Below are 13709 nucleotides of genomic sequence, written 5' to 3' on the forward strand. Positions count from 1 at the left end.
AGACTAGTCGGAACACAGCAAAGCCTTGTTCCAAAGGGAACATCTGTCATCAATGAGATGAAGAAACATCTCGGCTTCCATTTGGCTTGCTGCCACAACTCGTCATTCTAGCCTCGTGGGAATGCAATTGCTGCATTGTGACGTTTCTGGTTAACTAAACAAATGATTCTGAATAGTATCCTCGACGCAAGGGCATAAGGCTCCTCGGAATTTATCTACCATTCAAAACGTTTTTCTACGTTCAGGAGGCAGAATTGCTTCTTCTGCAGTAACTCCTTAAAAGCGAAAAGAACACCCAGAGCATGGGTGGGGAACCGAAAAGTATATTGCCTCTTGAGAAGATATATGCCTTTTTGTCGAGGGCTGCCGATGTAGAGATATGGGAGAAGGACATCGGAGTTCGGCACAAAGGAAGAATCGTTGGTTTTGACGAGTACATGAACATTGTGATGGATAGTGGGGCAAAAAGATACTTGCTGAAGGGAGACTGCATATCTGTGGTGTTTGGAAAGGACATAGACTAGGATAAAATGTAAGCTGGCCGCAATGGGCCAGGTATTGTTCTACTTCTCGGGAACGAATAGTGCAAAGAGTTGCACCACCAGTAAAGAGAAGTGGGGGTGGGAGCAAAAATATTTCTTAAACCTTTCTGGAGATCTAGAACAGGGGTGCACGAGCAGAGAGTCCCTGTGGAAATACTGGCAGGTCTTAAGGACAGGCCAAGGAATAATAAAAAAAGTTTTGTCTCTGAGGGCTAATGTTTGTTTTACACCTTGTGGTTACTCTGTGTTCATCTCTGGAAAGAGCTCTGCTAGAGGAAGGAGATATAGAGCATGCAACCCGCCTCTGCGGAACAAGGGAGGGCCCACTGGACTATTTCTATAGCTACTTTGTCAAGAAGGTGTTTATGGGGAAGGAGAAGGAAGCCCTTCTTGACATTGTGGAGTCCGACAACTATGGAGATGCCCGAAACATTGTTCTAGGGATAATGTCCATGGAGTCTGGAAAAACAAATGAAAAGGCAAAGCTTGCAGCCGATCTGCTTTGGAATGTGGCAACAAAAGTTTCCAGAAGGTACCTGAAGAACCCTCATGTATTTCTTGCCACAGAGCCTTTTGGGAAGCTTGAGAGAAACTTCTTGTCGAAAAAGGGAGTGGAAAACATTGTCACAATGGTTTATTCGGGAGACGACATATCTGCAAGGCTTTTTCTATCGTTATTGGACAACCGCAAGATATACATTGGCGATTATGTCGATGTGATAGAGTTCCTTGCAAAAAACGATCATGCAAGAGCGTTTGGATATCTTGGGGAGATATATTATCATGGGATTCGGATGAAGAAGTCTTTGGACGAAGCCATGTACTTCTTCTCACGAGGGAGAGAGATGCAGGACACGGTGGGGGCCTGCGGTGTTGGAAAGGTACTTATGTCCGACGAGTACAGAGATTACAAGAACGCAAAGTCTGCACTGTTGCTGGCAAACAAGCTTGGGCAGTCTGGAGAGGCCGAGTATCTGATGTATCTACTTATGAGTAGGAGGCCTGAGTACATGCACAAGGCCAGCTCACACATGGACTCTGCCCTTATGTATGGATATCTTCCGGCTATATGCAGGGATGGAATGAACTACTACACAAGCGGACAGTATATGAATGCTTGCATTCGGTTCCACCCAATCATCGAGTACTCGGACATTGTATACAATCTGCGAAGAAGGGCAGAAGCCAGCTTTGTGTCTCGACGATACAGACAATGTGTGATTGCATTGCTCATGTGTGCAGAACTTGGATCTGTCTCCTCTATGAGAAATGCAGTATACGTCCTTCAAAGGCATTCGGTCTTCGAGAGGCAGAAGGAAATGCTCTTTGGGCTATACATGAGACTCCTTTCGAAAGAAGATAAGGATGCTATAAACAGGATAGGGGATGCCTATTTTTACGGAGAGGGGGTTGAGAAGTCGTACAACGATGCATTCGCATTCTACATGTCTGCAGCTCTTACTGGAGATCCCGAGGGATACTACAATGTCAGTTATATGTATGAGCACGGGTATGGAATAAAAAAGAGCCTGTTGCTTGCCTTCAAGTACATTCTGAAGATCAGTCCCGGGGACGACACATATTTGCTCCTCTTGTACACACACATCAGACTCTTTTCCAAGTTTGTTACCTATCTCCTGTTTAACAAGTACTCGATTTCTGTATGGATAGGAGCTCTGGTTGTAAGAAAGATGTACATATCCAAAAGGAGCACAAAGGATTTGAAGGACTGATATGTTTTACTAGTAATAAAATGTTAGAATTGTTTTGTGGTGGAGAAGGGAAGAGTAGACGACATTTGGCTGTCTATTGTCTGTTCTGGTTATCCCGGACAAAGGGTAGATCCAAATTATTTCGATTGCGTTTTCCATAAAGACTGGCACATTTAATAGAAGGGAAATAGCTAGTACCAGTAGATGTCGAATGGAAAGTCCTCATGGGTCTCTTGAGACTCCATTGTCTTTGGTGAATTCTTGAGGCATCTCTCTTCCAGAAAGCTAAGCTTTTTCTTTATCTTGATGTCTGTTGGGAAATCAATTCCTTTGTAAAGAATAGACACAGATGGAAGCAGGGTGTGATGGGAATGGATTTGAAGATATCCCACTATGTGAAAGCTTCTGTCTCCACATGTTGCAGAGTATGTTCTCTTCATCATTGGGCTGCTGCTTAAAAGCTGCTTGTACACTAGGAAAACGCCCTGAACTCTTGATGGAGTCCAGGACATGTCATCGGTCCATCTCTTGATTCTGCTCTCCTCCTCGCAATATACAAATATGCTTCCGTGTCCTATCTTCTTTCTCTCTCTCGACGTGAGTCTTCTCTGGATCCTAGGAATGAGGCCTCTCCTTGCAAGATCGATTAGAACAAGGCAGTCTGATTCGTTTTCAATTCTACCATGAAAGGATTCGATGTCTGCCATGGAGACACAAGCCCATGCTTTGATGAAGACATGGAGATAATCTTACTTAAAGGAATGGAGATGACCAGATGCAGGGGATTGGAAGGAGCAAAGAAAAATGGAGTTGCCAGGAATCGAACCCGGGCCAACTGCGTGCAAAGCAGGTATCATCCCACTAGACCACAACCCCTCGCTTGGTCCCCCTTTCAAAAACACATCCCTCCATCCGCCCCCCTTCTAAAACCACGGATTCCCTCAACCCACATAGGATGTCCAGGACACTCGCCCCCGACGAGCTGCACATCCACAAAACTATTGCATCGAAGGTGGATTTGGAAGAGATGGAAAGTGTTGAAAGCGTGTCCGTCATTGCAATGAACATGAGGCATTCAATTGTGAGTCCGGCGGTGTACAAGATAAAAGGAACCGACTCTCTCCTTATATTTGGAAGCATAGGGAATTCAATCGATCTTCGTGAACTTCAGAAGATGTATGAAAACAGTGTTAAAAGTTCGGAGACAGAGGAGCATGCTGGCCTTTATAGCAGTATCGGTGACAATCTGCAGAAGGAGGATGAGCAAAAACCTGAGGAAGTACCCGTCGAGGTTGACAACGAGCGGTTGTCCGAAGAGGATATAAAACTAATAAGCCAACAAGTTAAGGCTTCGAGGAGCGAAATAATTAGGGCACTAGCCGAGTCTGATTATGATGTTGTCAATGCAATGATAAAGCTAACTAAATAAAAGGACTTTATTCGATGGGTGTTCCCTCTATCTCTGGAACATATACACAATAGAAGTTTTCTTTCAGGGTATCATAGTAACCCCTTCTAATCGGATCCAGACTTGCAATCCTTTCAATTATGGCAATTCTTTCTGCCTCCTCCTCGGTGTAATCCAGAAGCACCAGTAGCGCCTCGTAGCATTCAGGCTCTTCCTCAAGAATCTCACGCACAAATCTGAAGCTTTCCTCTTCAGGGATGAACCTCATCTCCTCTCCATTTATTACCACCTTCCATCTCTCCGAGGTCCTTATAGACTCGTCTATCACAACAATCCGGGTGTGAAGTTCAAAGGCCATCGTCTTCCTGGTTCCACCGCTTTCAAAAGAAAGCTCACCACAAAAAGGCTTATCAAGTAGAATCTCCAGCCTATTCCTGAATCTCCTGATGTACATTCCATGTCTTATCCTTTTCCTCTCCCTCCATAGGTAGAAGTATTCCCAGGAGGTTGGATCCATAGGATCTGTGTAAATGATGGTAAGGGGATCCTCCGAGTCTGGGTGGTGATGGAGATAGGAGTAGTTAAACACATCTCTCCCAGTCTTGGTTTTGAGGAAGAACATCCTGTAGCTCCAACAATGGAAGTTCCTTGGATCCGAGTCAAGTAGAAGCTTTGTTAAGAAGTCTTCTCTGCCAAGATATTTTTCTCTTTGTTCTTTGAAGTTTTCCATCATAAACTTCCTATGGTACCAAGGCTGGTAGGACTTGGGATTTCCTTGGAGAGCGTTCTCACAGACCTTGAGCTGGCTTCGGAAGTCGGAGGGATTCAATAGAAGATAGTCCTTAAGCTTGTTCCAGGAGTAATAGTCATCTGCTACAACCTGGACAATTGCTTTGTGTTTTTCTATCGACTCCTCCTGCAGCCTCAGGTTCAATAAACCCTCCAATGCCTCCTTATCCTCAATGTATTCCCCTTCCTCGATGTTGTGGATAATCATTTAGGGCCCTGTTCCCAGTGGGAAATCCATTTGTCTGAAATGGTGTTGGGATTGAAGAAAGTACCCTTTCCAAGATGGATAGAATCGAAAGATTTCTGGGGAGAAGGCCAGTGAAAGGCCGACGCAAAGTCCAGTCCCAAGGCAAGGAGTTCTTGATAACAAAAGAGGATGTGAAGCTCATAAGGAGCTACAAGAAGAACATCTGCATGGATCCAGATGTCGATCTGTACAGGCCGTTGAACTTAAGTTTCAGCAGAAAGACGATGAACGAAGGAATGGAAACAAGGAAGAAAGTGGTGGTACCGAGAGCCGGAGGAAGGCCAAAGAAGAAAGAAAGAAGCATCCGAAAAGAAGTTAAGAAAAGGGATAAGAACGAGATTGTGGACATTTGGGAGGAAGAGGGTCTTGAGGAGCTGAATAGTTATGAACAGGACATGGTTGTAAAAGTGGGGGATGCATACACAGGGGCTGTGGAGGCACTAAGATATGGAAGAGAAGATCTTGAAGGCAGCCTAAGAAGGATATACTTGAGGCTCTACGAGCCACGAGATGGAAAGAATTACAGGCTAAGAGATCTTATCAAGGAACTGCCTAAGACAGAGACCCTAAGGCCGTTTCCAGAGGAGATTGGATTGTCGTTTAAGTTTTCGAAGGCAATCCGTGTTGGAATCAGCCAAGATTTCAAGAAATTTGGAGTGGGAGAAGGAAGGAAGCTTGGGATTTACGAGTTTAAAAACTTTGTAAAGCTGAGACATATCCTCTTTGATTCGGAGATACGGAAGATAATGTTTGCAAGGAATGGGTCTATATGTACGTTGCTAGCAGACAACACCATCTGTGTTGTGGACGATATTTATGGAGGAGATGCGGAGAGTTCCAAGGAATCTTTTATTTCCAAGGAATTTCCTGCGTGGAGCAGAAAGGAGGCAGAAGAGGGAGCAGAAAGGAATGCATTTGTGTGCACGGTGATAAATCCCGAGGGAAAGATAAATGATATAGAAGCCCATGAAGATGGTAAGCATATTATTGCAGTTTGTGGAAAGAAGATTATGGTCTACAATCTCAAGGAACGGATAGGGCGGGAAGTTCTAAGGGTCCGGGGAGCCACGCCTTTGAAGGCCAAGTTCCATAGATCTTTGAGCACAATGATTGTTTCCACAACAAATTCGTTAATCATCTACGATCTTGTGTCCAAGGAAATAGTAAGGGAAGCCAAGGAGTTTTCGTTTGTCCTTGACTTCTTTAGTGTTGAGGAAAGTAAGGTGGCTGTGGTAAACAACACGAACAAAATAATTCTGTACGATTGGTTGAAAAACAATGTGCAAAGAACCATGCTTCAAGAGGATGTGGGGATGGAGGTGGTGCAGCATGGAAGACTCAATCTGATGTGTGTTGCATATCCCACGGAGATGGTTGTTTTCTACAACGACGTAACAAACGACCTGGTGGTTCCTGTAAAAAGGATTCCGGGAAGGTATAGAGATATTTCATTCCATCCGCATCTTCCCTGGCTGTATGGAGTCGGAGGAAATAGACTGGATGTGTTTACGTGAGATCTTAGGTGGATGGGGTGTGGAAAGCCTAATTCAGCCAGATTGAATTATAAGTAAATTTTTTAACCCAGGAAGTCAGATATGCAGATCTTTGTGAAGACACTAACAGGAAAGACTATAACGCTGGAGGTAGAGCCGGGAGATACAATTGAGAATGTTAAGGCGAAGATCCAAGACAAAGAAGGAATTCCGCCAGATCAACAGAGATTGATCTTTGCAGGAAAGCAGCTTGAGGACGGAAGGACTCTATCTGATTACAACATACAAAAGGAGTCTACACTCCACCTGGTGCTAAGGCTCCGGGGAGGAGGGGCAAAGAAGAAGAAGAAAGACTTTTCAACACCAAAGAAAGTTAAGGCGCCCCACGCAAAGAAAGGGCTGTCATGGCTGGACAACTTCACGGTCACGGAAGATAAGGTTAAGGTGAATCTGGTCTCGTGCGAGGCATGTGGGGTGGAGATTTTCTGCAGAAAGACGGCGTCTGGCCTCAAGTGTGGAAAGTGCAACCGGGTTTACAGCGAGGGCGTTACTAGCAATTAAATGAGTCTTTAATTTTATTATGTTGCTTTGAATTTCCTTGGGAGTATAGGGATGGAAGATCTCTTGCCTGACGGAAATCTTTTGAAACGGCATACCCTACAATGGCCCGAATTAAGATAAGCGGAGTTCCTATCGAGATGCCGTTTGAGCCGTATCCTGCACAGATAGTGACGATGACAAAGCTTATATCCTGTCTGACGACAGGAACAAGCGGACTGGTGGAGAGTCCGACAGGGACTGGAAAGAGCCTATCTATAATATGTGCAGTGCTGGGATATAGTGAATACTTGAAGAGAGGAGCCAAGAGCATCAATGTCAAGAGAAGAGAGGGGGGGAGTTTGAAAGGAGAAGAGGCAAAGGAGGAGAAGCTGAAGATAATTATATGCTCGCGCACACACAAACAACTTGACCAATTGATTGAACAGCTTAGGAAAACACATTACAGGCCAAGGATCTCGATCTTGGCAAGCAGGAGCCAGTATTGCATATCACCTAAGCTAGGGGATGTTACAGACAAGAACACAGGGTGCAACGAGTTGGTGAAGAGCGGGAGTTGTGCTTACTTCACGGGAAAGGACAGGCTTGCAAAAAGGGTTGGAGACAGGATATTTGACATAGAGGAGTTGAAAGGGGAGGGCCGGAGATGTGGTGGATGTCCCTACTATGCATCGAGGATCTTGAATGAGGATGCAGAAGTCATATTTGCTCCATATAACTATCTGATTGATTCCAGAATAAGAGAAAACACAGGAATTAGCCTTGAAAACAGTGTGGTCATTGTTGATGAGGCACACAACATAGAGGATGTATGCCGATCGTCGGGCTCGATTGAACTTAGCTCGCGGACTATCGAGATAATCCAAAACGAGATTCTAGGGGCAATAAGGAGGAGCGGGATGCTAGGAGAGATCAAACTGGACTTTGTCAACCTCATGGACTTCTTTAGGAAGCTTCGAGAGGGGGCAGAGAGCACAGACGGGTTTGACAGAACTACGTTTGGAGGGAAGCTCCGGATAAGGAAGGGGAAAGAGATAAAGGATGAGCTTGAGAAGATGGGAATAACTAAGGAGTTTGTTTTAAAGATCAAGAATTCAATATACGCAATCCAGAAGAATGAAGATGCAAAGGACCTGCTGAACATGAGTACATTCCATGTACTGGAAGGTCTTGACTCTGTCTTGTCTGCAATTCATTTCAGCGGATGCGATGCGTATTCGTTTGTGTTCCAGAAGACGAACGACGAAAACATAAGAAACTCGAGGTTATCCAAGTTTTCCTACAACTTCTGGCTACTGGATGCGGGTTATACATTCCGATCGTTTGTTGGGAAGGTGCGGTCGATTGTACTTCTGTCTGGAACCTTGACACCTTTTTCTTCGTTTTCATCGGAGTTGGGGCATGACTTTACTCATTCGATTGTTGCACCTCATCTAGTTACGGAAAAACAAGTATTTGCTTCGTGTGTTCGGAAAGGACATCTGCTGAAGGACCTGACTGGAACCTATGGGGTTTCGGACACACCCCAATATCTGGACCAACTTTCTAGAATCATAGTGGATGTGTCGAACAAGGTCAAGAGCCATGGGGGAACATTGGTGTTTGTACCGAGCTATAGCTTCTTGGAGAATCTGCAGAAGAGAATGGGAGGAGAGAGTTCGGGGTTGTTGATTGAACCAAAAAGCGGGGGAGGAAATGAGTTTGAAAAGGTGATGAAAAGATATAAGAACAGAATAGCAACAAAGCAGAGGGCAATATTCATGTGTGTCTACCGTGGGAAGGCGAGTGAAGGAATCGACTTCAAGGATTCCTTTGCAAGGGCTGTTATTGCTGTTGGAATTCCCTATCCAAGCCTACATGATCCGCAGGTAGAACTTAAGAAGGAGTTTAACGACAGATACAAAAGCTTCAATGGACGGCTCTGGTACGAGGCACAGGCGTTTCGAGCAGTGAATCAAGCACTTGGACGAGCAATCCGTCACAAAGACGATTGGGGGATTGTGATGCTCCTTGACAGCAGATATTCGGAGAAGAGAGTACAGACTCACCTGTCCAAGTGGGTTACAGACAACATCAGGGTTCATGACTCGTATGACACCTGTGCCTCTGAGCTCTCTGGATTTCTGTCTTTGATTAAATAGAAGGGACTTAAAATAAAATTGTGAAAGCAATGCTTCAACGTTTTTCTAGATTTTTCCGGCTGTTTCGAGGAAAACGAAAATATTTAACGGGAAATTCCCTAGCAATTAATGTCGTCCAAACAAGAATCATTGGCAGAAGGCACTATAAAAGACAAGCATCCTGAGACACATGGATTTGAGGTTGATGTGAATCAGATGATGGACACTATGATCAAGAGTGTGTACTCATCCAAGGAGCTCTTTCTTAGGGAGCTAGTATCGAACTCCAGCGATGCATGCGACAAGCTTAAGTCGCTGTACTATGAACTGAATTCCAAGGGATGTGATCTGGACCCGGTTACATCTCTAAGTATTGAGATAATCCCGAACAAGACGAACAGAACTTTGACCATCAAGGATAATGGGATTGGGATGACGAAGCCGGACCTGATGAACTTCATCGGAACTATTGCAAGCAGTGGAACCAAGAAGTTCCGAGAGGAGATGAAGGAGAAGGGGAATGCAGCAGATGCCTCCAACCTGATTGGGCAGTTTGGTCTTGGATTCTACTCGTCATACCTTGTAGCGGACAGGGTTGATGTGATAACAAAGCATCCTGAGGATGAGGCTCTTGTGTGGACATCTACTGGAAGAGATGTGTACACTATAGAAGAGTACACTGGAGATTCTTTCTCTCACGGAACATCATTGGTGCTTTATATCAAGGAGGGAGAGGAGGAATTCTTGGATCCAAAGAAGATTAGTGAGATAGTGAAGAAGTACTCTCTGTTTGTGTTCTATCCAATATACACATATGTTGAGAAGGAGATTGAAGAGCCTTCTGAGGAAAAGGAAGAAGAGAAGGAAGAAAAAGCAACCGAGGAAACAACTGAGCCAAAGGTTGAAGAGGCGAAGGAGAAGAGACTGAAGAAGGTTACACAGAGGGAGCAGATCAATGCGGAAAAGCCCTTGTGGAAGAGAAATATAAAGGAAGTTCCCGAGGAGGAGCTGAAGAGCTTCTACAAGACGATTTCCGAGGACTGGGATGACTTCCTTGCAGTTGACTTCTGGCGTGTTGAGGGGCTTCTATCGATTGATCTTCTTATGTTTATTCCGAAGAGAGCCAGGTTTGATATGTTCAACAGGAACAAGAAGAACAACAACATTAAGCTGTACTGTAAGAATGTGTTTGTGACTGATGATTTCGGAGATTCTATTCCCGAGTGGATGTCGTTTGTCAGTGGTGTGATTGCTTCTGATGACATTCCTATGAACATCAGCCGAGAGATGATCCAGGGAACAAATGTAATGAAGCTTGTCAAGAAGATTCTTCCACAGAAGATTTTCGAGATGATTGGAAAGCTTGCCATGGATGCTGAGAAGTACAAGACTTTCTACAAGGAGTTTGGAAACTGCATCAAGATGGCGATTGGAGAGGCAAGCGAAGGACAGCAGGATGGCTATGCAAAATGTCTTCGATATTTCACTACAAAGAGTGGAGAGGAGATGGTGTCTTTGGATACATATGTGGAGAGGATGGCAGCCAACCAGAAGCAGATCTATGTGATAACAGGGCTTGGAAAGGATCAGGTCAAATCAAATCCAGCTCTAGATGCATTCCAGAAGTACGAGGTAATCTACATGTACGATGTGATGGATGAGGTCATGCTCCGAGGACTCAAGAAATACAAGGGACATGCTATTCAGAGGATAACAAGTGAAGGAGTAGAGCTTCCCGAAGATGAAGAAAACAATGAGGAAATTGTCAAGTCGTTCGAGGAGTTCTGCAAGAAGGCAAAGGATCTTCTCTCAAACAAGGTGGAGAAAGTTACGGTGAATCCAAGGCTTGTGAGTGCACCGGCAGTTATCTCGACAACTAAGTACTCTCTATCTGGAACGATGGAAAACATAATGAGGTCCCAGCCTGTCACAGAGGCAAATCCGTTTGCAGCAATGACTGCAGTCAGCAAGAAGATCTTCGAGATGAATCCCCACCATAAACTTGTCAAGAATCTTAAGACACTTTTCGATAACAACGAAATTGAAAAGATGGGTAAGATGCTGGAGCTGTTCTTTGAGACGGTTCTTATCCACAATGGATTCATGCTGTCAGATCCTAAGACATTCTGTGCCAATGTCTTTGAGTTCCTTTGCTCCTCGGAAGTAAAGAGTGAGGAGCTTGTGGAAGAGGTCCAGTGAATCTTATTAAATAATTCTCTCAACACTTGTAACATTTGTGTTTCTGTTAATTGGCCCAAAAAAATTGCTGGGGATGGAAGTGAAATTATGCGAAGATGCTTGGAAAGTTCTAAGTGCAATAAAGCAGACAATTGTTTCGGAAAGAATGAAAGATACGCCAGAGAACGTTACGGAGGCAGCGATTGAGACGTTTCTGGAGATGAGCCGAAGAAATGATCATTCGAAAGTGGAAGAGCTTCTTCAGATAATCCTGGCACATAAGAACTACATCACCGAGAAAAGTAGCACAGAGCTTGTGAGAAGAATTCTTCTCTCCTTTAAGGAGAAGAAGGTTTATCTCCAAGGACTCCGGGTAATCAAGCATTTTGTGAAAAGCGGGAGATATCACATGTCGCACTTCAAGATTCTTGTCGAAGACTGTTTTGGCCGGAAGTCACTAAAAACAAGGTCTGTGGAACTTGCAAAGAGATATCTGGAACTTGAGGAGTTTAGAAAGGAACTTCTAGGGTATATATCGAAGCTCGAAGGAACCGACTTGATAAGACACATCAACTGTTTCTTCGACTCTATTGCAGATGGAATTGATGTTGTAGAGAAACTTGACTCATTTGTGAATCCGGATGTTTTTGAGGGGATGGAGACCGGCGAGGCAAGGGCACTGTACTCTGAATGCTGTGATATGCTCTACAAATATACGTTGATGGAGATGGAGGTTGGAATTCCGGATGAAAAGGTTTTTGAATACATAGTGAAGAAGCTTCAGATCCTGTTTGAAATTCCTTTTCCCAGGGGAGGAAAGCTCTTGGAAACTCTTTCATTACTTGCAGAAAAGGACTTGGTTGTTTCTTTAAGGAGCAAGCAGCATTTGATGAGATGGGATAAGAATCTGAAGAGAGAGGTTGTGAAAGAGCTCTGTGAGTCGAATTTGAAGAATGACAAAATATACGAGTTTATAAGATCTGTAAGGCACGTCCTTGTTCCCGAGTTCATGGATCTAATAAGACACATGGCAAGGAACTTTGTGGAAGGAGATGATAAATATCGATTTGCCCTTGGGGCAGTAGCAGGAATTATAGGAATCGAGGATCTATTTCTGGTACTAGAAGACATGGAAATAGAGATTAGGACATGGGCACCAATTATCCGATGTTCTTCAAATGGAGACATATCGTTTTTCATAAAGATTCTCCGGGATGTGGAGGAAAGAAAAGGTGTGGAATCTATCGACAGAACGATTCTCTTGAACTGTATTCCTGCATTCTGCAACTATGCAACTGATCGTACGGGTTCAATTGAAGGTCTCCTACAAATCATGAAAGCCAACCTAGGGAATTCAAACGTTTTTAATTCGATATGCACAGGACTAAGGAAGTTGATGCATTCCCACGAGAACAACATCAAGAACAACTTGATTCTTCGAAACCCGATTCCTCCTGGGGAGTCGGAGAGAATCCTCCACTCAATCAGGAAATCCGAGATTGCTTTGGACATTCTTTCTGTAGGAATTGGGAAGTGCTCTGATGAGCTGGATCAGACATTGTTCAAGCTACTGGAAACCGATGATTTTGGACTATCGAGCAGGATATTCCAGTATATCCTACTCTACCCTCAGATTGAGTCTGTTACAGTCGGAAAGTGGAATCTATCGGGGATTTCGGATGTAATGAAGGTTGCAAGGTACTTTGTTCCAAAGATGAACAGCGATTTCGAGATTTATAGCAAGCTCATGGAGTTCTGTCTTTCTGAGGACGGGGGAGCACAGAAAAGAGCATATCAGCTTCTGTATCACATGAAGAAGCATCAAAAGATTGATCTGTGCATCTGCGACACTTTATTTTCCCACGAAACCGATGAGAAGACAAAGGACTGCTCCCAGAAATGGAGGATTGCTCTTATTTATTCTGTTTATACAGTCGGATGCAAATGCTTTTCCGAGCGGAAGAAAGAATATCTCAACAGGATGCTTCCAGTGCTTGTGCTAGGTCTGAAGACAGGAAATGCTAAGGCCCGAAAGGTTTGTCAGGAAAATTTGGATGAACTTGTATCTGGGTTTTCATCTTCCGAATTTGATTTCTATTGTAGGCTAATGGTTGCAGGAACAGCATCGGAAAATGTAGTTCTCAGATGCGGAATACTGGAAGCCTCTGTTGCACTAATAGAGAGCCACAGAGAAAGACTTTCCCAAGAATTCATCCAGTCGATGTACGATGGCTGCCTCTCGACAAGTAGACTAGGAAGGGAAACTGTTCCCCATGTTCTCAAATTCTTAAATATCCTTGTTAGCACCTATGCAGTGAACCCTCAGGGATGTCTGGAAGTTTTAGAGCTATATGCAGACAAATTCAAAAGAAGATATGCAGAAGACGTCAAGTCGATTGTATCAAGACTGATTAGAAGAGATGTGGAGATCCCCAAGAGTCTCCGCCTTTTCTTGAAGGAAAGAAAAAGAAAAGGTCCTCGGGCAACCTTACAGATAACGAAGAAAAACAACGTGATGATCACACAAGGAAAACAGAAACAGGAGAGCATTCCGTTTTCGGGCCACAGAAGAACCGTCAAGCGGAACAAGAGACACAAGAAATAAAACTTCATTTAATTTTGGTCTTCAAAATAATTCTATCTGTTTTTTTATTTATCTCTT

General features: G+C 44.0%; 10 protein-coding genes and 2 non-coding genes across 12 annotated transcripts; 8 read left to right on the forward strand and 4 right to left on the reverse strand.

Annotated features, from left to right (window-relative positions):
- Position 1: 1 nt before the first annotated feature.
- Positions 2–185, reverse strand: Eint_020965. The gene has a single exon (XR_002670136.1). It is a non-coding gene; the product is annotated as a small nucleolar RNA U3 (small nucleolar RNA).
- A 117-nt stretch (positions 186–302) lies between these two features.
- Positions 303–524, forward strand: Eint_020970 (small nuclear ribonucleoprotein E; the record flags this gene model as incomplete). The annotated part of the gene is made up of 1 exon (XM_003072409.1): positions 303–524. The coding sequence occupies one exon, from the start codon at positions 303–305 to the stop codon at positions 522–524; it is 222 nt and encodes a 73-aa protein (XP_003072455.1).
- A 233-nt stretch (positions 525–757) lies between these two features.
- On the forward strand, positions 758–2275 carry Eint_020980 (uncharacterized protein; the record flags this gene model as incomplete). The annotated part of the gene is made up of 1 exon (XM_003072410.1): positions 758–2275. The coding sequence occupies one exon, from the start codon at positions 758–760 to the stop codon at positions 2273–2275; it is 1518 nt and encodes a 505-aa protein (XP_003072456.1).
- A 170-nt stretch (positions 2276–2445) lies between these two features.
- Eint_020990 (gluconate transport-inducing protein) lies at positions 2446–2961 on the reverse strand (the record flags this gene model as incomplete). Its single annotated transcript, XM_003072411.1, has 1 exon — positions 2446–2961. One exon carries the CDS (start codon positions 2959–2961, stop codon positions 2446–2448), a length of 516 nt encoding a protein of 171 aa, XP_003072457.1.
- A 98-nt stretch (positions 2962–3059) lies between these two features.
- Eint_021000 lies at positions 3060–3130 on the reverse strand. Its single transcript has one exon. It is a non-coding gene; the product is annotated as a tRNA-Ala (tRNA).
- Positions 3131–3209: 79 nt separating this feature from the next.
- On the forward strand, positions 3210–3683 carry Eint_021010 (Gal4 DNA-binding enhancer-like protein; the record flags this gene model as incomplete). Its single annotated transcript, XM_003072412.1, has 1 exon — positions 3210–3683. The coding sequence occupies one exon, from the start codon at positions 3210–3212 to the stop codon at positions 3681–3683; it is 474 nt and encodes a 157-aa protein (XP_003072458.1).
- Positions 3684–3690: 7 nt separating this feature from the next.
- Positions 3691–4659, reverse strand: Eint_021020 (protein prenyltransferase subunit alpha; the record flags this gene model as incomplete). Its single annotated transcript, XM_003072413.1, has 1 exon — positions 3691–4659. One exon carries the CDS (start codon positions 4657–4659, stop codon positions 3691–3693), a length of 969 nt encoding a protein of 322 aa, XP_003072459.1.
- A 74-nt stretch (positions 4660–4733) lies between these two features.
- Eint_021030 (uncharacterized protein) lies at positions 4734–6212 on the forward strand (the record flags this gene model as incomplete). Its single annotated transcript, XM_003072414.1, has 1 exon — positions 4734–6212. The coding sequence occupies one exon, from the start codon at positions 4734–4736 to the stop codon at positions 6210–6212; it is 1479 nt and encodes a 492-aa protein (XP_003072460.1).
- An 81-nt stretch (positions 6213–6293) lies between these two features.
- On the forward strand, positions 6294–6752 carry Eint_021040 (ubiquitin-40S ribosomal protein S31 fusion protein; the record flags this gene model as incomplete). Its single annotated transcript, XM_003072415.1, has 1 exon — positions 6294–6752. The coding sequence occupies one exon, from the start codon at positions 6294–6296 to the stop codon at positions 6750–6752; it is 459 nt and encodes a 152-aa protein (XP_003072461.1).
- A 101-nt stretch (positions 6753–6853) lies between these two features.
- On the forward strand, positions 6854–8890 carry Eint_021050 (Rad3/XPD ATP-dependent DNA-binding helicase; the record flags this gene model as incomplete). The annotated part of the gene is made up of 1 exon (XM_003072416.1): positions 6854–8890. The coding sequence occupies one exon, from the start codon at positions 6854–6856 to the stop codon at positions 8888–8890; it is 2037 nt and encodes a 678-aa protein (XP_003072462.1).
- Positions 8891–8998: 108 nt separating this feature from the next.
- On the forward strand, positions 8999–11068 carry Eint_021060 (Hsp90-like protein; the record flags this gene model as incomplete). Its single annotated transcript, XM_003072417.1, has 1 exon — positions 8999–11068. One exon carries the CDS (start codon positions 8999–9001, stop codon positions 11066–11068), a length of 2070 nt encoding a protein of 689 aa, XP_003072463.1.
- Positions 11069–11141: 73 nt separating this feature from the next.
- Positions 11142–13652, forward strand: Eint_021070 (uncharacterized protein; the record flags this gene model as incomplete). The annotated part of the gene is made up of 1 exon (XM_003072418.1): positions 11142–13652. One exon carries the CDS (start codon positions 11142–11144, stop codon positions 13650–13652), a length of 2511 nt encoding a protein of 836 aa, XP_003072464.1.
- Positions 13653–13709: the final 57 nt, after the last annotated feature.

This window comes from Encephalitozoon intestinalis, chromosome II, assembly GCF_000146465.1.
Source record: "Encephalitozoon intestinalis ATCC 50506 chromosome II, complete sequence".
In the NCBI taxonomy this organism is placed as follows: Eukaryota; Fungi; Microsporidia; family Unikaryonidae; genus Encephalitozoon; species Encephalitozoon intestinalis.